The sequence below is a fragment of the Phyllostomus discolor genome, chromosome X (genome assembly GCF_004126475.2).
Source record: "Phyllostomus discolor isolate MPI-MPIP mPhyDis1 chromosome X, mPhyDis1.pri.v3, whole genome shotgun sequence".
NCBI lineage: Eukaryota > Metazoa > Chordata > Mammalia > Chiroptera > Phyllostomidae > Phyllostomus > Phyllostomus discolor.
In genome coordinates, this window is record NC_050198.1 from 95,870,646 (window position 1) to 95,891,265 (window position 20,620).

Sequence of the window (20,620 nt, forward strand, 5' to 3'; positions counted from 1 at the left end):
ACATCTTGTCCATGTTCAAGTGAGGATTCTTGGACTATCTTATCAAGGGGAAAGTTCACATACAATAAACTTCTAATTTAGTTTGTACTAAAGATAGTCAAGCCACTCTACTAGATGTGTAGTGTTGTAGGTCATCATAGTTGGCATTTCCCTAATACTTAATGATGCTTATCTGCCTTCTGTATGCTTAATGATGCTTAACAGTGCTTATCTGACTTCTGTATATCCTCTTTGGTAAAGTGTTTGTTCAGATATTTGGTCCATATTTCAATGGGCTTGTTTGTTTTCTCACTGTTGCTTTATTGTTGGTTTTCAGAGTGCTTTATATATTCTGGATACAAGTCTTTTGTTGGATATGTGCTTTGCAAACATTTCCTGCCATCTTTATCTTTTCATTCGTTTAACAGGTCTTTCTTAGCGTAAAAGCATTTTAATTTTGATGAAGTCCAATTTATCTTTTTTTTTTTTAACAGATTGTGCTTTTGATGTCAAATCTAAGAACTCTGCCCTGGCTGGCATAGCTCAGTGTATTGAGCGCGGGCTGCAAACCAAAGCATCGCAGGTTCGATTCCCACTCTGGGCACATGCCTGGGTTGCAGGCTATGGCCCCCAGCAACTGCACATTGATGTTTCTCTCTCTCTTTCTCCCTCCCTTCCCTCTCTAAAAATAAATAAATAAAATCTAAAAAAATAATTAAAAATAAAAATAAAAATAGCACAATATTTTTTAAAAATCTAAGCACTCTTTACCTTTCCTGGGGTCATGAAGGGTTTCTCCTGAAAGTTTTTTACTAAAAGTTTTAAGTTTTGTGTTTACATTTAGGTCTGTGACCCATTTTGAGTTAATTTCTTAATAACATGTGAAGTTTTGGTCAAGGTTTATTTACTACATCTGAATATCCAATTCTTCCAATATCAGTCGTTGAAAAGACTATCCTTCCTCCATCGAATTGCTTTGCATCTTTGTCAAAAATCAACTGGCCAGGACTTCCAGTCAAGATGGTGGCATAGGTAAAGGCGGTGCTCACATCCTCCCACAACCATATCAAAATTACAACTAAGGTACAGAACAACCATCACCAAGAATTGCCTGAAATCTATCTGAACAGAAGTCCTACAACTACAGATTTAAAGAGGAAGCCACATCCAGACTAATAGGAGGGGCAGAGATGTGTACCGGGCTGGTTCCACACCCATGTGTGGCAGATACAAATCTGGAGGAATATCTGAGCTGTGGAGGTCACTCCTGAGGAGTTAGAGGTCCAAGTCCCACACCAGGAACCCCCACCCAGGGTTACAGTGCCAGTAATAGAAGCCCCCATAACTTCCAGCTATAAAAACCAGCAGGGATTGAGGCTGAGGAAGAAGGAAGCTCCTAGAGTCCCAGGTGGTTCCTTTGAAAGGGCCTGCACATGGACTTGCTCAGACTCATTTCCTCTGAGTGCCAGCACTAGGATAGTAGCTTGAAAGACACCGGGGACATACAGGGAGGAATTGAAGTGTCTGGCATCAGGGTGAGAGCTGGGGGCAGCTACTGGCAGAGGACATTGTTGCTTTGATGAGCCCTTCCCCAACAGAGCTAACAGGCAGGCACTATAACTGAATCTCCATCAACCTGGCTATCACTGTTGGTCCTACCCTAGTGATTCCCTGATACCCATCCCACTTAACTTGCAGGCCCACTCAAGCTATTTCCACTACCTTTACTATACAAATAGCCTATCTTGGCTAATGCTTCAGACTTTCCTAAAATCTCTCAAACAAGCAGCATTTGACCTCAGCGAGTCCCCTGTATCTCTCATTAAGTGGCCCCAGGTCCAGCACTAGCAGCAGCTGGCCATGTTTCACAGCTTGGCTTCTCCTGGGCACCTTCAAGTCCAGCAAAAGTAGCAGCCATCTGCTGATCACTTTGTAGCTCAAGCCAGTGGTCCAGGGCAGAACACAGATTGTGGCTGACCTTGGGCTGCATCTCCTGGGAGGCTCCGAAGGCAGTTCATCCAGTGGACAGCTTCAGGCCACATTGAAGCACCATCTGATCACCTCAGCAAACACCAGAGCCCCACTGAAATGAGTCCTGTGCTGTGGGGGTGGGCCCCTGCACAGCTGATTCTCCACAGTGGTAGCAGCCAGTACTTGCATCTGATTATAACTGAGGGTTGTGTCCCATTGATATGCCAACAGCAATCACAGCTCAGCTACAACAGAGGGTATACACAACCCACATGGTGTGGGGAGTGCAACTGGTGATCCGAGAGGCTGTGCCACTGGACCCTACAGGATACTGACTACATTAGGCCACTCTGCCAAGCCTGGGAGACATAGAAGCTCTACCTAATATGTAGAAACAAACACAGAGAGCCTACCAAAATGAGGAGACAAAGAAAAAACAGAACAGAACTCCAGAAAAACACTAAATAAAATGGAGACAAGCAATCTAGTAGATGCAGCATTCAAAACAGTGGTTGTAAGGATTCTCAGTGAACTCAGGGGAGTAGTTCAACTTAGAACTTCAACAGCATAAAAAAATGACATGCAAACCATAAAAGTGAATCAGTCGTAAATAAAGGATATACTAACTGAAATGAAGAAAAACTTATAGGGAATCAACAGTACAGTAGAGGAAGACAAGAATCAAATCAGCAATTTGGAATATAAGAAAGCAGAAAACACCCAAACAAAACAGCAAAAAGAAAAAAATTTAAACAAAGATAGTGTAAGGAGACTTGGGGACAACTTCAAGCATACCAATATGTGTATCACAGTGGTGTCAGAAGAAGAGAGAAAGCAAGAAATTGAAAACCTATTTGAAAAAGTGACAGAAAACTTTCCTAAACTGGTGAAGGAAATAGACAGACAAGTCCAGGAAGTGCAAAGTGACCCAAACTATATGAAGCCAAAGAGGATCACACCAAGACACATCATAGTTAAAATGCCAAAGGTTAAAGACAAAGAGAAAACCTTAAAAGCAGCAACAGAAAAGCAGTTACCTACAAGGGATCTCCCACAGGGCTGTCAGCTGACTTCTCAAAAGAAACTGCAGGCCAGAAGGGAGTGGCAGGAAATATTCAAAGGGATGAAAAACAGGGACCTACAACCGAGATTCCTCTACCCTGCAAAGCTATCATTTAGAATCAAAGGACATATAAAGGGCTTCTCAGACAAGAAAAAGTTAAAGGAGTCCATCACCACCAAACCAGTATTAAAAGAAATGTTAAAGGTTCTTTTTAAGAAGGAGAAAAAGATAAAAAATATGAACAATATAATGGCAATAAATACATCTCTATCAACAAATTAATTAAAAAACAAATGAAGCAGAAAAGAAACAGATTCATAGATACAGAGAACATTTGGATGGTTATCAGATGGGAGAGAGGTTGGGAGGATGAGCAAAAAAGGTGAAGGGCATAAGAAGTACAGATTGGTAGTTACAGAATAGTCATGGGGATGTCAAGTGCAGCATAGGCAATATAGTAAAAAAAATTTAATAACTATATATGGTGCCAGATGAGTATAAGATTTATCAAATGATTGCTTAGTAAAGTTATATAATGTCTAAATCACTGGGGTGTACACCTGAAACTAATATTGTATGTCAACTGTAATTGAAAAATAAAAATGACTTAAATTTTAAAAAATAAAATAAAAATTAGCCATGGCTGATATGGCTCAGTGGTTGAGTGATGGCCTGTGAATCAAAGGGTTGCTGGTTCGATTCCCAGTCAGGGCACATGCCTGGGTTGCAGGCCAGGTCCCCAGTGGGGGCGTGCGAGAGGCAACCACACACTGATGCTTCTTTTCTTCTCTTTCTTTCTCCCTTTCCCTCTCTAAAATATAACTAAATAAAATCTTTTTAAAAAATAAAATAAATTAAGAAGTATGCCTTGTAATATATTGCTGGATTTGATTTGCTTGTATTTTGTTAAGGATTTTTGCATTTGTATTCATGAGGAGTATTGGTCCACAGCTCTTATTTGTACTGCTTTTTTTAAAAATTATTTTATTGCTGTTCAATTACAGTTGAATGCATTTACCCCCCACCCCCCACCCCAGCCAAACCCACCTCTATTTGTACTGTTTTTGTTTGGCTTTGGTATCAGGGTTTTGCCTCATCAGTGAGCTGGTGTTTCTTTCTCTTCTATTTTCTGGATAAGATTGTGTAGAATCCGTGATATATATTCTTTATTTATTTTCTTTTTAAAAAAGATTTTATTTATTTATTTACTTTTTAGAGAAAGGAAGGGAGGGAGAAAGAGGGAGAGAAACATCAATGTGTTGTTGCCTTTGGCATGCCCCCTACTGGGGAGCCCTATGTGCCCTAGACTGGAAATTGAACTGGCAATTCTCAGGCCAGCACTCAACTACTGAGCCACAGCAGCCAGGGCTGTTTGCAGTTTTTGAGGAGGTCTCCAAATACAATCGCTAATTTGTCTGTTTTTCTTTTTAGTCCTGTCAGTGCTTGTTTCATATATTTTATAGCTCTATTGTTAGGTACATACACAGTTAAAATAGTTATGTCTTCTTGGTGAATTTACCCTTTTATCATTATGCAACATTCCTCTTTATCTCTGGTTCTGACTTTCTTAAACCTGCACAGCCTCCAATTACTAATGAGTACTAGCTTAAGTTAAAGATGGTACCAATATGAATCCAAGTTTGTTCTCTCTTCAAATCATCTCACTTGCTCACTTTCCCCATATAGTAATAGCCAATATTTATTGTATACTCATTATGTAAAACTGTTCTATATGCATTTTTAAATTTTTGTAAAGACCTCATTAGGACAATAACCATTCTCATTTTATGGATGAGCAACTCAGGTTAAGAGATGTTTAATAAGCACCTGTGCCCTGGCACACGTTAGTTGGGTGTTGTCCCACAAAGCAAAAGGTTACTGGTTCAATCCCTGGTCCGGGCACATATCCAGGTTGTAGGCTAGTTTCCCATTTGGGACATGTGTAACAGGCAACCAATGTTTCTCTCCTTCTCTTTCTCCCTCTCTTCCCTTCTCTCTAAAATAAGTAAATAAAATCTTTTTAAAAATAACCACCTGAGGTCACACAGCTAGCTGGTGGGGAAGCCAGAGTTGAGAACTCAGATTATCTTAGTCAAGAGACTGTACCCTTTACCATTCAATTCTAATGACTGCTTCCTGTCAGTTCTGTCTTCCAAACCTCTTTTGAATGATTCTATTCCCCACTTCTATGCTACCACCTGGTCCAAACCACTGTTGTCTCTCCTCTGGATAACTGCTCCTGTCTTCTAAACAGGCTTTCTGATTTGATCTGAGCCATGATGCAACCAGCATGCTGAATGTCAACTGACTCTGGCCCTTGGCAACATATAACCAAAAACATGGCAGGCTCATCAAAGAGGCATTTCTGTGGATTTGTGATTACTTAGTAGATCTAAATTAACTATAGATATAAGAATCTGTGGGAATAAATGCTAATGTAGTAATTCAACAACTAACATGGCTTCCTATGACTCTTAGGATCAGGTCTAGTCTTGTTATCTTTGTTTCAAAGGCCCTCCATGATGGAGTCCTGTCCACCCCCTGTTCTCTGCATTCTACAGTACTGTATTTCTGTCCATTCCTTCAACTCATTCTGCTTTCTAGCTTCTGGCCTTCTGTGCATGTTGTCCCTTTTACCTAAAATATTCTTTGCCTGAGTGGTTCCTATTCATCTTTCAGGCCTCAGGAGAAATGTCATAGTTTCAATATTTTGGAGCTATTGTTGACTTCTCTCCCTTTCCAAAAAACATTCCTCCAATCCAACCTCCTGCTCCTGTCTCCACTGCTACTTCTTTGGTCCAGGACTTGATCTCCTCTGGCCTGGATGCAGTTATGTGTCTGCTCTTTGCCTGCTGGTCTCTTCCTCTCCGGTCCATTTGACATGCCATTGCCAGATCATGGTTTAAAGCACAGTCATAACGTTGTTTGCCTCCTCTGAAATCCTCAATATGTTCCACTGCTGAAAGAATCAAGTCTGAATGTGTTAGCCTGGCATATGTTTTAAAGATTTTATTTATTTATTTTTAGAGGGAGTAGAGGTACAGTAGAGGAAGTAGAGGGAAGGAGAGAGAGAGAGAAACACTGATTGGTTGCCTCTCGCATGCACTCCAACTGGGGACCAGGCTTCAACCCAGGCATATGCCCTGACCGGGAATTGAACTGATGACCTTCAGTTTGCAGGACGATGCCCAATCCACTGAGCCACACCAGTCAGGGCTAGGCTGACATTTAAGGCTCTCCATGGACTAGCTTTGCCCCAACCTTCCTAGCCTCATTTCTCAGTACCTGCACTCACATCCCTTATGCTTTAGCCCAGTATTTCTCAAACTGTGGTCCCATTCTACTGTAAGGACACTGGATGATGTGAGGTGATGTATGAATAAAAAGTTATTTTAATGTGCAGTGAATAAAAGTGAGTTCATGGTAGTGATATAGTTTCTTGTTAAAATACATTAATTTATATTACAGAAATGAGTCAATTTGGGGAAAATGTTAGTAATAATAGCATAGGTGGTACTCAGCCCCAGAAAGAATCAGAAGGTAGGATGAAAATGGCTGAAGTATGGGAAACAGGGGCTCAATCACCTTCATTTACTCCCCATTTCCTCAACCCACCATGCAACTTCATATCTTCATACCTTTAGGGATGCTGTTCCTTATTCAGACTACCCTCTCCCTAACTTTCTGCCTATCAAAATTCTCTCAACCTTTAAGACTTAGCTCAGATACCTCTTTGGTGATATATTTGTTGATTCTCTGGTCACAATTTCAGGCTTCCTCCTCCACACACCCACAGCACATTACTTATGCTTCTACTTGGCCTATTTGATTTTGTTCTTTGTGTAGTTTGTACCTCACATGTCTTTCCCTACTAGCCATTTAGCTTCTTGAAAACAGCCTTTAGACCAGTGCCAAGTATGGGGAGATAACTGATGATAAAATCTGTTACATTATGCCCTGGCTGGTGTGACTCAGTGGATTGAGTGCTGGCCTGCAGATCAAAAGGTCGCTCATTCGATTCCTGGTCGGGTCACATGCCTGGGTTGTGGGTTGAGGCCGTGAGAGATGCAACTACACATTGATGTTTCTCTCCCTCTCCTTTTCCCTCCTTTTCCCTCTCTCTAAAAAATAAATAAATAATTAAATCTGCTACATTAAATTGTAGCACAAGTGGAAGTTTGACTTCAAAATTCTCTAGTGGCAGCAGGTGAAAACAGTAAGAGAAACCACCGAGGCCCTTATTCCAAACAATGAAAGGCCCTCTGAGATTCCAGGACGTGCACATGTGTGTGATGCTATAGGCAACCAGTTATTTCCAGTGTAAAGGGCAGACCCAGCATTCTACTACTAAAAGCCTTTAGCAATCCAAGGGCTGGATCTTGTGAAAGATGAATTTCTGTGGCTTTGTTGGTTACTTATTGAATCTAAATTAACGATGGATCTGACAACCTGTGGGAGTAATCATTCAACAAACACTGAATGAGTGCACCTCATGTGAAATCTCTGTGCTAGAGGCCATGTGGATAGGGTTGGGTACTGGAAGGAGGAGTGTGAAGAGAATAAATATGAAAATGATGGAAACAATGTAAATATGGTAATTAATACCATGTACCCAGCATTTTTTAATAAGAAGCACTCTCTTCAGCACTAACATACATTATCTCATTTAATCCCCTTATGACCCTGAGAGATGGATAATTTTATCGTTCCCATTTTACACACAAAGAAACAGGCTCAGAGAGGTCATGAACCTTCACTCTAGGCTTTTGGGGGGAGTAGATAGCATTTGTTGAGTTTTTTTGTATGTACCAAGAGCTCTTTTAAAAAATTTTTTTGTGTTAACTAATATTCATACATGTAGAAAACCAAGTTCTTGTCTTCCATAAATGAATAGTCTGATACCATAAATAACAATTACATCCCAGACAGTGAGAACTATACACTCAGAGCTCCAATGTCATTCAATAGGAATCCAAGGAGAAGACAATTCCTTACTACTTGGGAACCAAGAAAGGCTTCTCGTAGAAGGCAAGATTTACTGTATTCTGTCATGTATAATGTGCACCCACATTTTAGTACTGTCCATGTCTAATGTGCATCCTTATTTTTCCCTCAAAAATTTGGGCAAAAAAGTATGCATTATACACAGCAAAATATGGTAAGTTGAATTTTGAAAGAAGACTAGTCTTTTGACAGAGAAATTAGTCAAGGAACTGCCTTCCATGCACAAGGAAGAACTTGAACAAAGGCCTGGAGATGGAGGGCTTGAAAGCCTGTGAGTAACACCATAACTTCCAACAGTCTGGGCAACCCAGGAAGGCATGAAATAGTAGATGAAGCTGGGAAGGAAGCTCGGGAGATGAGGTGGGATGCTGAAGGGAGTGAGACACCAGAGAAGGGAGTTAAGCAGAGGAGTAGCATGATCATACCTGTGTATCAGGAAGATAATTTGGAATAACTGGGGGAGCAGGAGAAACTGTAGGCAGGCAGATGGGCTAAAAGTTGCAGTGACTTAGAAGAGAGGCAATGGGAACCTGAAATGTGTTGCTATTTACCAGATCATTTCAAAAGATAATACGGAGAGAGAATTCTCAGGGTTTGGTAATCAATTGGATATAGGGGGTGGGAAGGGATTAGTGAATGATATTTTGAAGAGGCTTGTGGGAATGCTGGGAATGTATCAACGTCTATATTTGCCTTATTTTCGAGGTCCTAGGTAATATCCATTTCTAGAACAGAAAGAAAGAAAATGAACATCTATTGAGGATTTTCTTGCTTCTGTGATCTTTGGAATGGTCTTGAAAGTCAGGTACTATGCATGTTTCTACAATAGTGGAGGGTGAATGACTTACTTGCTCAGGGTCACATAGAAAATAATAGTGACTCACTTGCACAGGGCCATATAGCAAGTAAATGGCACACCTGGTCTGTCAGACTTCCAAGACTGTAGTATCAGAAACTAGAAACATAAGTAATGTCCCATAAAGGGCCATAAATAATGTGCCATAAAGAGTTAGAGCCAGAAAAAAAAACTTTAAAAAAGAAACTAGAGAAAGAAGGTAGGCATATGTACACACACACATACAGATGTCCAGGAGAGAGGAAAAAAAGAACAAGAGGTGGGCTTAAATGTCCTTGCTGAGGAAGAAGAAATCTGGAAGAACTATCAATTTGCTGTTGAGCCTGGTATTATGAAAACTATAATAATAAAAAGACATGTTCTCCTATTCTCATGGAGCTCATTGAATAAAGGAGACAAATAATATAAGGGCTGCTGCCCAACCTGTTTCTACAAAGTGCTCTGGATTTTCAGAGTTGATGTAGTCTCGGGTTGTCTGGAAAACACTGCAGAGAACCTATCACTTGAGCAATATCTCAAAGGAGGGCTTGTTTGTGGGTAGTCCAGGAAGATGGATCAGGGCATTTCCAATGGAGAAAATAGAGCAGAGGTGAAGTAGAGGGAGAGTACCATTCATGTTCATTTTGTACTACATTTGATCTTAGCCAAAAGGCTGAGAAGTGATCATGTTCATTTTGTGAAGAGATTGCTGGGAGGACAAGCTTCATAGCTGATAAACAGTTAGAGCCAGAGAATGGAGGAGGGCCTTGAATGCACAGGCTAACCCATTGGTGCTTCGTCAAGTGGGTGATGGGACAACGCTGACTAGTTTTAAGGAGCAGAGGGCTGTAATCAAAGATGCTTTTGAAAGACTCTCCTGGGAGCAGGCAGTGGAGTAAATTGGAGAGGGTAGAGAATAGAGGGTAGAGGGCTAGGAAACAGGATATTTAGGTGGATGGTGATGCAAGCCCAGAAAAGAAGAGACAGCTGGAGACCCATCCTCTAGCCCTCAGAGGGGCTCTCCAGGCCATTGCTTAATTCTGAGGGTCATCAATATTTGTATTCCACATCTTTCCAACCACTTTTTAAAAAGATTTTATTTACTTACTTACTTATTTTAAAAAGATTTTATTTATTTCTTTTTAGAGAGAGGAGAAGGGAGGGGGAAAAAAGAGGGAGGGGAAACATTGATTGGTTGCCTGTCATAGTGCACCCACACCAGGGACAGCCCGCAACCTGACCAGGAATCGAATTGGTGACCTTTCATTTTGCAGGATGACACCCAACCCACTAAGCCACATCAGTCAGAGATCCACCAAACACTGTTTGCATTCCTTTCTTCTCACTTCTTCCCTCTTTCTTGTCCCTTTGCCTTTTTTTGTCTCCCTTTTCCCTATTTCTTTGCCCACTCCTTCCGGTAGTGCTTGGTAATCAGCCATGACTCTGAACACCATTTAGGAGAAAGAAGCACTGAAAGATGCTCTGAGCAAGACAAAAGGAATGAAGAAAAGACAGTGAGAAAAGGGGGGAAGTAAATTAGGAAGGAAAGAAAGAAGGAAGGGAGGAAGGAAGAAAGGACATGTTTTTCTTTGCATGGAGCATTTACTGTGCACCAGGCTAGAGGATGAGGATACTGATGTTAAAGGAGTCACAGTATTTGTCCAAAGTCACACAGCTAATTGTCTTATCCAGATCGGATGAACTCCAGGACCCGCATCCTGTTCACCATGCCATACTGCTCCCCTTCCTGCCTTCCCTGATCCTCTCTACTGGGTGTGTTCATTTCTCTTCTGAAACCTTAATATCACTTCGTTGTGGCTCTTTCTGGCACTAACCACAGTCTGTCCTGCATTGCAGTGACTTGTGTATATGTCCCACAGTAACACCCGAAATGCGTAAAATAGTGGAATGAATGATTGGTTGGTCTTTGTTACTAGATAGTAGGGATCCTGTACTCAATGCATTGTTGTAAGTACTAGGCCAGTGGCACAATGGATAGTGCTTCTGATTATGGCTCAGAAGATTCAATGCATCGTTGTAGTCTCAGCATGGGGAGCCAACGTCTTATCATTAGTATTTACTCTATACCTGCTGGACCAACCTGTATATCTTAGGTACCTCTGTGGGCATCACAACTGTTAGATGCTATTAACTACCTTGGTAACCTTCAAGACACAGGATTCATGTTGGAATTCCTAGCACAATCGCTAAAAGAATAGAAACAAAATGTATAACACCTAAACTAGCAGAGGAAGACAAATAGAATGATAAAGATAATCAATTAAAAAGAAGTCAAGACAGCCCTGGCTGGTGTGGCTCAGTGGATTGAGTACCAGCCTGCAAACCAAAAGGTTTCTGGTTTGATTCCCAGTCAGAGCACATGCCTGGGTTGCAGGCCAGGTCCCCAGCTGGGGTCATGTGAAAAGCAACCAATTAATGTATCTCTCATGCATCGATGTTTCTCTCCCTCTCTTTCTCCCTCCCTCCCTGTCTGTCTATCATAAATAAATAAGGGGAAAAAAAGAAACCATGACCGGTGTGGCTCGGTGAGTTAGGAATTGTCCTACAAACTGGAAGGTCTGGAATCAAACCCATTACATTCCCAGTCAGGTTCCCCATGGAGGGAGAGCAAGAGGCAATCAATCGATGTTTCTCTCCTTCTCTCCCTTCCTTCCCCTCTCTGTAAAAATAAAGACAGAAAGTATCTTTTTCAAAAGGATAAACACCAAAGAAAACAAGAAAATAGGAAGGACTAGAAACAAATGAATTTACAGAAAAATCGCTTTCTTCTCTTACTATTAGATTCAAACCAAGGACAGACTGAGAGCTCAGTGTGATTTGACTTCAATAAGGCTGAAGACATCTTCACCTTTTGAGGGTGATGAGCCCCTTTGGCGGTCCAGTGAAGCATATGGACCCTTCTCTGAAGAGTATTTTTTAATGCACAAAATAAAATACAGACTTACAAAGGAAACTCAACATATTAAAACATAGTTATCAAAACAGATGAAAATGTGATATAGTAACATGGGCTTCTTAATTTATGCATTAGAGAAGCAGACCTAATGGTAGCTTTCAGAACTGCAAGAATTTGGAAGTAGTCACCAGGCATAAACAAAATGTCAAGGTGCCTGCAGCAACTGGCTGGTGACGGGCACATCGCTGTGATGTCACTGACTGATTCCCAGGCACTGCTAACATGTGTGTGGTTTGTTGCCTACACTGGTCATTTCCGTCTGAAATTAGTGAAAATAAAGAGGCAATTTTTTTTCCATCCAAGTTCAAAGTTGCCCCTGCCCCCGAATTAAAGGTCCTGGTTAAGAACCTCTGCTGGAAGGGGTCATACAGCCGTGCCTAGATTGGAATAGGCTACCTACTACTTGCCCCATCCTTCAGGATGACATTTCTCCCCATCCAGTTTCCAAGCTTGCCCCTTAATTGGCTGCTCATAAAACCCTGGTTTCTGGCTGGGTGTCAATTCAACAACTGGCCTTTTCTAAAAATTCTGTCAAATGAATTCCTCAGGCAGCCCTGAGATTTTCCAGGATTCTCTCACCATTGCCTCATACTGGGAAATCACCTTATAACTACCTGATAACACCAACTTGACAAGCCTCACCACCTTTGCCCCAGTCCCTGTGTACAACTGTGAACTAGAAGGAGCAGTCCTGAGAAGGCTGGGGTGATCTTTAGACTAGAGCAGAGGGCTCTATAGCTCAGGGGTTAGAGCACTGGTCTTGAAAACTAGAACAGCCTGCCCTGACCAGCGTGGCTCCCTGGTGGAAGCATTGTGCTGTAACCGAGAAGTCATTGGTTCGATTCGCTAGTCAGGGCACATACCTGGGTTGTGGGCTCTATCCCCCATTGGGGCAAGCGCTGAAGGCAACACATTGATGTTTCTTTAAACCTCTCTCCCCGTTCCTGTCTCTCTGGAATGCAAATTAAAAAAAAAAAAACCCAAAACCTAGAACAACCACAGGCTCACTCCTGGCCTTCATGCCCCTCCATTGGGAAGAGAGAAATCCAGTGAACTCAACAGTAGCCATTGTCTTGAGTGAGGAAGCACTCACAGCCCTTCCCATAGGGATGGGGCTGACCAAATGAGCTCTTGGGAGCTCCCCGCATCCGGAGATTCCTGGCCTCTTTCTTAGCCTGCTTCCTTGTACTCTCTGGCTCCCGGGGCTCACTCACCCATAATTACGTAGACTGGGATCCACTGCAGAACAGAGAGGGTTTGGAGGCCCTCCTGAAGATCCAGTCGGGAGAGGAAGGCCATGACCGTGGAGCTGTTCTGTTGTGGCAAGAAGCCCAGACAGAAGGCTGGTGCCTCTAAAGCTGAGGTGCTTACAGGTGCTTTGCTTTAATCTCTTATCACTGAATCCCTTTAGCTACCGGAAGTTTGAGACATGATCTCAACTTCCCTCCAGCATTCACCGTTTCTCTGCCCCGCCCCAACTTCCTACACACCTCAGGTTTCAGATCCTAGTCTCTAAACTCCCTAATATACGTATAGCCTTTCTCCGAGTCCTCGTCCTCGATTGCAATGAGGCGGAAATGGCCTTGGGGTGATTCTAGCTTTGGAGGGGGGGTGAGGGGGGGCTCCCTGATAAATTACTTCAGGAAAAACAATGACTTAAGCCTGAAGTAAGACCTGTGAAAGCAACCGGCTACCTTTCACTGCTTAAGAAAAGGGACCTGGTACCACCTTTGTTTCTGCCGTAGTGGCTGACCTCTGCCTCCTCCTGTCTTCTACTGAGAGCCACCTAGTTGACCAGGGCCCTTTTTTGCATGGCTGTCTATCCTTCTCAACCCCTTCCTTGTTGCCTCTGTTCCCAGGGGCTGCATATCAGCAGCTACACACCATATGATAGAGTGGGAAGAGCACTGTACCGAGAGCAGACCTGGGTTCCAGTCCTAGCTCCACCACATTTTTGCTATGACAGTTTTAGAAATTGTTCATCTCTGTAGATCTCAGTGTGACCGCTCTTGTTGGGAGGCAGTGTAGTGGTTAGGGGCATGGACTTTAGAGCCAGATAGGTGGGGTTCAAATCTCAGCTCTTCCACTTACAAATTGGTGAACCTCTGAGCCTCAGTTTCACCAATCTGTAAAATGGCAATAATAATAGTACCTACTTCCTAGGGTTGTCTGAGGATTAAATCAGTGAATGAATATAAAGTGCTTGGCACAGGGCCTGGCACACAGTGGGCATTATGTGTTTTCTGTTGTTATTATTTATTTAGTTCAATTAATGTTTACTGAATATGTACTAGGTTTCCAGGGTAAGAGACTTGCTTCTGCATTCCAGCCTTTGCAAAATTAATGATTGTCCCAAGGTCCCAGACCTTCGGGTTTATTGGTGTTCTATAATTAGCTATTGAGTGACTGCTGTTTGCCAGACACTGTTGTAGGTGCTGAGGGCTCAGTGGGGAAGACAATGGATGTGATTCCTGCCTTCACTGAACTTATGGTCTAGCCGAGGATATAGACATTGAACAAACAAACAAAAAGTCACAAAGAATATCTGCACACTCGAATTTGTGATTAAGTGCCTTAAAGGAAAAGAGCTAATATTCCCAGCATACAGCTTTGAGTATACAAATTGCTCAAAAAGAAAAAAAGACCCTTTTTAAAATATTTTATTTATTAATTATGTATGTATTTATTTTAGAGAGAGAGGAAGGGAGGAAGAGAGGGAGAGAAACAGCAATTGGTTGCCTCTTGCACGCCCCCACTGGGGACCTGGCCTGCAACCCAGGCATGGGCCCTGCCTGGGAATCGAACCGGTGACCCTTTGGTTCACAGCATGGCATTTAACCCACTAAGCCACACTGGCCAGGGTGGGGAAAAATTTTTTTAATGTAATCAAAAGGGTTGCTAGGAAAATAAAATATAAAAATGATATCAAGTGCCCTACAAGCGCAGGAAAATATTGATTCCTTAGCCTTCTCCAGGAAGATTAGCAGAACTCTGCCTTCCTTCCTACCCACCCACCCACCCACAACTCTAGCTTTCGGTGGAGCTTCCTAACTGAACTGATTAATACAACTCTTTGGAGTTGTGCTTAGAGAAGGTTTTTTTGCATCTTGCAGGGGTGTGCTTTCATTCTCCAATGTCCCTTAGATGGCCACCTGACACGTCACCCCTTTCTCTTTTTTTAAGATTTTTATTTGGCTTTTTTTTTTTATAGAGAAGGGGAAGGGAAGGAGAAAGAGAGGGAGAGAAACAGTGATTGATTGCCTCTCCTTTGTGCCCTGACTGGGGACCGAACCGCAACCCACACACGTGCCCTGACCTGGAATCAAACTGTGACCAGCAACTTTTTGATCAGCGGGAGGATGTCCAACACACTGAGGTATACCAGACCGGGTTCTGCTTCCTCATTCTTTACCCTACTTGGCTGTGGTTCTTAAGCTGCTTCTTGGGGCCACTTGACCATATCCAGAGTGAGTTACACTACTCAGAATTTGCAGGGGAAGAGGGAGAGAGGTAAGAGAGGCAGGCCTGACTCTTGTAACAGAAAGCACAGGTGTGACGAGGGCTGCGGTGTCCAGGATAAACAAGATCCACACTGTTCAGAGCCCCGAGTCTCCTTACAGATCAAGCCTCTATCCCCTTTATTTTCAGATCGGTAAATGGAGCAGGCGTAGAAGGGACACAAGGTCACACAGGACACCAGGCGTCAGGAAAGGACAGACCAATGTTCATTTCTGCCTCCCTAATGCATGACTCAGGCCCTGGTAGAGAGTAGGCACTCAAGTAGATGCTTCTGGAACAAAGGAAATAGGTCTGCTCTCCTGGTCCCTCTAGCAAGAGTGACTGGCAGGGTTGGGTCAGACCCTGATTGGCTACCCCTTCCTCTCCCAAACAGAGACCGTGTTGCCTGTGCTGTGGCTCTCTTGAGTGAAATGGCAACTATAAAATACCAGGGAACGTACAAAAGGCAGGAAGAAGAGAAGTAGGCTGCCAGACAAACCCTGAACAGCTGGCACTCATGATTTCTCGATTACAGTCCAACCGACCAAAAAGCCAAAGATTCACTGCCGCTGAGTCAGCAGTGCCAAAGGAAAGGTGGCCCCAAAGCAGCAAAAGTCTGCTAAGTCCATTCGCAAGCATTTAAGGCTGACACAACTCGAACTTGCAAGAAACTCACAGCCCAGCCTGTGAGGTAGACGCAAGCTCAGATAGCTGCATGGGAACCATGAGGTGCACGGGAGACCAGCAGCCACTAGCCCGAAGTGATCAGGGTGGGCTTGTTGGAGGAAGGGCTGCTGTGGCCAGCAGAAATGGACTAGGCACCAAGAGTGTGCAGGGCAGTCCAAGGAAGACTTCGATCAGTGTGGCAAACCAGAGGGAATGGGGAGTCTGTGATAAGCTGGGAAGCTAAGAACCTTCAAAGGAGCAACAGAAAAACAAAGTAAGGCCCTCACCGATGTGGCTCAGCGGGTTGGGCATCGTCCTGCAAGCCGAAAGGTCGCCACAGTTCAATTCCAGGTCAGGGCACATGCCTGAGTTGCGGGCCAGGTCTCCATCTGAGGACATGCCGTGCAAGAGGCAACAGAACTTTAAAAAAAAATTAAAAAGGAAAAGAAAAACAAAACAAAGAAAGGACAAGAATAGGCCAAGGGGACCAAGGAGCTCAGAAGGAGTGATGGAAGTGAGGGGAGCCCTGAGAAAGAAGCAGCCCCAGGATTCTTCTTCCCGGATTCAAAGGTTCCCCTTCAAGCCCTCAGAATGACTCGTTTCCAGAAAGCTTCGGGTAGCGGAGGTTTTGCCATAGTGTCTTTTCTTCTGATCTGCCCTCTTCTGACATACTCTTATTTGGTCTGGTGTTGCAACTACAGACCTATTAAAACCATTTCTGCAGAATCTATTTAATGCCAGGTACCAGCCTAACGTACTATAGAAGAAACGTACACAGTCCCTTCATTCACCAAATATGTCTACTAGAAGCCTGGTATTGTTCTAGGTTGACAATTGTGTGTATGCTCGGTCAGGGGGGCAGGTAGGGAGTGAAAAAAGTGCCTGCATCATCAACACAAGGACTGGGGCCATGAGAGAATTGCAAAGAAGACAGAGGGGAAGGCTAGTAGCTGTGTAACCTTGGACAAGACGCTTCCCCTCTCTGAGTCTCGGTTTCCTCATCTGGAAAAAGGGACTATTGATATTGATTTGCTCTGAGGATTAGTGGTATGGTTTGAAAAGCTCCTTAGGAGGCCCTGGCTGGCGTAGCTCAGTGGATTGAGCGTGGGCTGCGAACCAAAGTGTTGTAGGTTCGATTCCCAGTCAGGGTACATGCCTGGGTTGCAGGCCATGACCTCCAGCAACCACACATTGATGTTTCTCTCTCTCTCTTTCTCCCTCCAGTCCCTCTCTAAAAATAAAAATAAAATAAAATCTTTGAAAAGCTCCTTAGGAGATATCTGACACCCAGGAGCTGCTCTTTAGTACTCAGTAGACCTGTGGGGAGGTGGTATTTGCAATGGGCTCCAACAGGCAGAGAAATAGGGAACATAACATTTCCTGTAGTGGCCCAGTGGATACAAACATCTACAAGCTTTGCTTTGGCACAGGGACTGCTTCAGTTTGACTGAAGCCTCAGTTTCGTGGAGGGGAGTGGGGAAGAAGGCCAGAAGTTGGTAAGTGGGGATGTTAGTTTTTTTTTTTTTAATTTTTATTTTTTTAAGGATTTTATTTATTTATTTATTTTTAGAGAGAGGGGAAGGGAGGGAAACATCCATGTGCAGTTGCCCCTTACATGCCCCCTACTGGGGACCTGGCCCACAACCCCTGACTGGGAATCGAACCGGCGACTTTTTGCTTCGCAGTCCGGTGCTCAGCCCATTGTGCCACACCAAGCAGGGGGAATGTATTTCTTACAAATCTCTATGTGTACAGGTCAGCGGGTCTAGAATCAGTGAAAGTGGACCAAGGAGTGGTGGTTCGAGGAAGGATCTGTAAAAGGTAGGGCACAATTGGGTGGATATTTCAAAGTCTCGTGGAAATCACTAAATCACTTTTCAGGACAGGCAGGCCCTAGGACATAGTGGCAGGTTGAGGTGACCCACTATCTCTGTTTGCCAGGGACTGAGGAGTTGCACAGGACACGGGACTTTTGATGGTAAAACCAGGATGGTCTTGGATAGACCAGGATAGCTGGCCTCCTAGTTTGAGCCCTTGTCCCTGTCTCCTGTACTCTGGTCCCCACGCTGCTGCTGGAGAGTCACTGTCACACACAGCTCTTAGCTTCATCCCTGTTTCAAACCCTCGAAAATCTCCCATCACCTCTGGAATCAAGTTCAGATCCCAGAGCCTGGCAGCCGTAGCCGAGTCTACACTGGGTTCTGCCTTCCTTGAAAGTCTCATTTCCCTTCACTGTCACCCCACGCCAGATAGAGGCCCCTTCCACAAACAAGATGTTCTCTTTCTTATTCTGGGCCTTCACTTGCTGTTGTCTGTTACCAGAAGGACCAGGTCCTGCCCCAAGCTTCAGCATGTCATTCCCTGAAACTCTACAGGTTTTCTCCTCTGGGTTCCCAAGGCACATGAGACACACTTTTGGGAGAGTCCATATCAGGAAGTTAGTTTGGAAGTATAGACCCCCCCCATACCCCGCTTCCAGGGCAATGCTTGGTAACTTTTGGTACATTTATATTAAAGAGTGAGAATATTGTGATTCAAAATTCAAAGGGGATGATAGGGAATTCAGTGGAAAGTCTCCTTCCCACTCCTGGCCCCTAACAACCCCATACCCCTCCTCCTACAGGGCTATTTTATGCAAATAGTGTGATTTACTTTGTTAAACGAACTGAGGAACAAAAAGTAAAAACCTGGAAATAATCCAAGTGTGGAGCTGGCTAAGTAAGCCATTACATAGCAACATTATAAGCTAATCTGCAGTCATTAAAATTATTGTAAGGTGGACTCTGTAGTCTATGACATGTTAAAAGCAGACTAGAAAGCGGACTCCTCCATTGAATACCCTTTTGTGAAAACGTGTTCTCTTCAGTGTCAGCTTGAAAGGTCTGAGAGAGAAATGATTGCTGCTTGAAGGTGAAGGGATTCTGGGTTTTCTTTTATGTGAAATTGTTTGAACATGAAAAGAAAGAGGCTGGATTATTGTGAATGTGCCTGATGAAGAAGTGCGATTCATCACGGGACTCATTCATGCAGTAATTCACTCCACAAACACTGAATGCGTGCTTTGTCGAAAGGAAAATGGCCGAAACAATGCTAAGCTTCTCAGGGTGAGCACTAAAGAGGTGGGGACGACCTAACAAGCTGTGATGGAGAGAGAGGGGTGGGGAATACGATGAGCTCATTCTGAGACTTGAGTTGGACTGGGGTTTGCTCCCCCTGCGGAGCTGTGTGGCGGCGGATGGTCGGATATAGGTGTGGGGGCTGAGCGGGAAGGTCAGGGCTAGCGCTAGCCCACAGTGCACACGTGCTCAGGAAGCCAGCGGTGCGCTGGGAAGAATGTCTCTGAGCCAGGGCCAAGGGCACCTGGGGAGCACAGATGCTGTCTCAGAGGGTTGAAGGGTCTCAGAGTTCAGGCAGAAACCCCTCCTTCCAGCCCCTGGCCCCTGAGCGTTATGCGCTCATGGCCTGTGTCTGCTCATAGTTACGTGGGAAAGCCTGCTGGACCACGGGGGTTTTGGCTGGCTTAGAAAATTGTAGGAACCCTGAGAGGCTGTAGCAGAGGTTTTAAACGATTTACTTTACCAAGGTCAGCCACGGCTGGAAGCGCAGAGGGGCACCTGGCTCTGGGAGCAAGAATATTTCCCAGAGGCTTGAGGGATAGGAGGCCCAAGGAAAGGGAGGTTTCGGAGTGGGGTTTTCCCTGGTGAGCAGGTCTCCGATGTGCCCCTGAACAACTTGGCAGGCAAAGCTGATGCAATTCTTGTCCAAATCTTAGAGAAAGGGGATGGGTGTCTCCAGAGCAGTGTGCCACCAGGCAGCGGCGCCCACCTTCCTGTGTGAGGCCACACGGTAGACTTTGCAGTCAGGCTGACCGAAATCCAAGACATCATTCTTCTGAGCCTCCGCTTCCTCCTTTACAAATGAAGTCTATAATAGTATCCACCTCAGGCTGTTGTGAGGATTAAGAATAACGCAAAGCTGCTAATATAAAGTCAGTGTTCAATACATGGCCCCTACCTTCTGTGGCTGCTATTTTTATCTGGGCAACCACATGGGCATAGGCTGGTCCCAGTCATTGGTGAGTTTTACTCTTTTTCAGAGATTCAGTGCCGGGTGGGACAAGAAACTGAAATCTACAAGTCTGTTCACCATCCTTTCACATACATTTGTCAGAAGTGGCCTAGCGGGCAGATACAAAGAAAGCATTTCACAAACTTTTTGCTGGATACACAAACAGTCGATTGAGAAAGCGTCAGAGGGGTGGGGATTAAAGTCAAATTGTGAAACGCTGAAGAGGAAATAATGCATCCCCTCCTCTGTCTCCCTTGCTTACCGACAGCCAGCTACTCTTCCTCCTCGTTCTTGTGACCCGTTTCATTTATTTATTTATTTAAAGATTTTATTTATTTATTTTTAGACAGAGGGGAAGGGAGGAAGAAAGAGGGAGGGCAACAACAATATGTGGTTGTCTCTAACATGCGCCCCAACTGAGGACCAGGCCAGCAACCCGGGCATGTGCCCTAACCAGGGATTGAACCCAGCAACCTTTTACTCTGAGTGACGATGTCCAATCCACTGACCCACGCCAGTGAGGGCTCTCGGGCCCTGTTTTGGAGCTATGTGAAGTGTT

At 44.0% G+C, this 20,620-nt stretch overlaps 1 protein-coding gene across 1 annotated transcript in view; it reads right to left on the bottom strand.

The window, feature by feature from the left end:
- Window positions 1-13,200, bottom strand: part of DGAT2L6 (diacylglycerol O-acyltransferase 2 like 6) — a 29,052-nt gene extending 15,852 nt beyond the window's left edge. The window contains exon 1 of the mRNA XM_028522894.2: window positions 13,044-13,200. Within this exon, the coding sequence (XP_028378695.1) occupies window positions 13,044-13,128 (85 nt within the window). The 5' untranslated portion in view covers window positions 13,129-13,200. The remainder of the gene's footprint in view (window positions 1-13,043) is intronic.
- Between the last annotated feature and the right edge of the window lie 7,420 nt (window positions 13,201-20,620).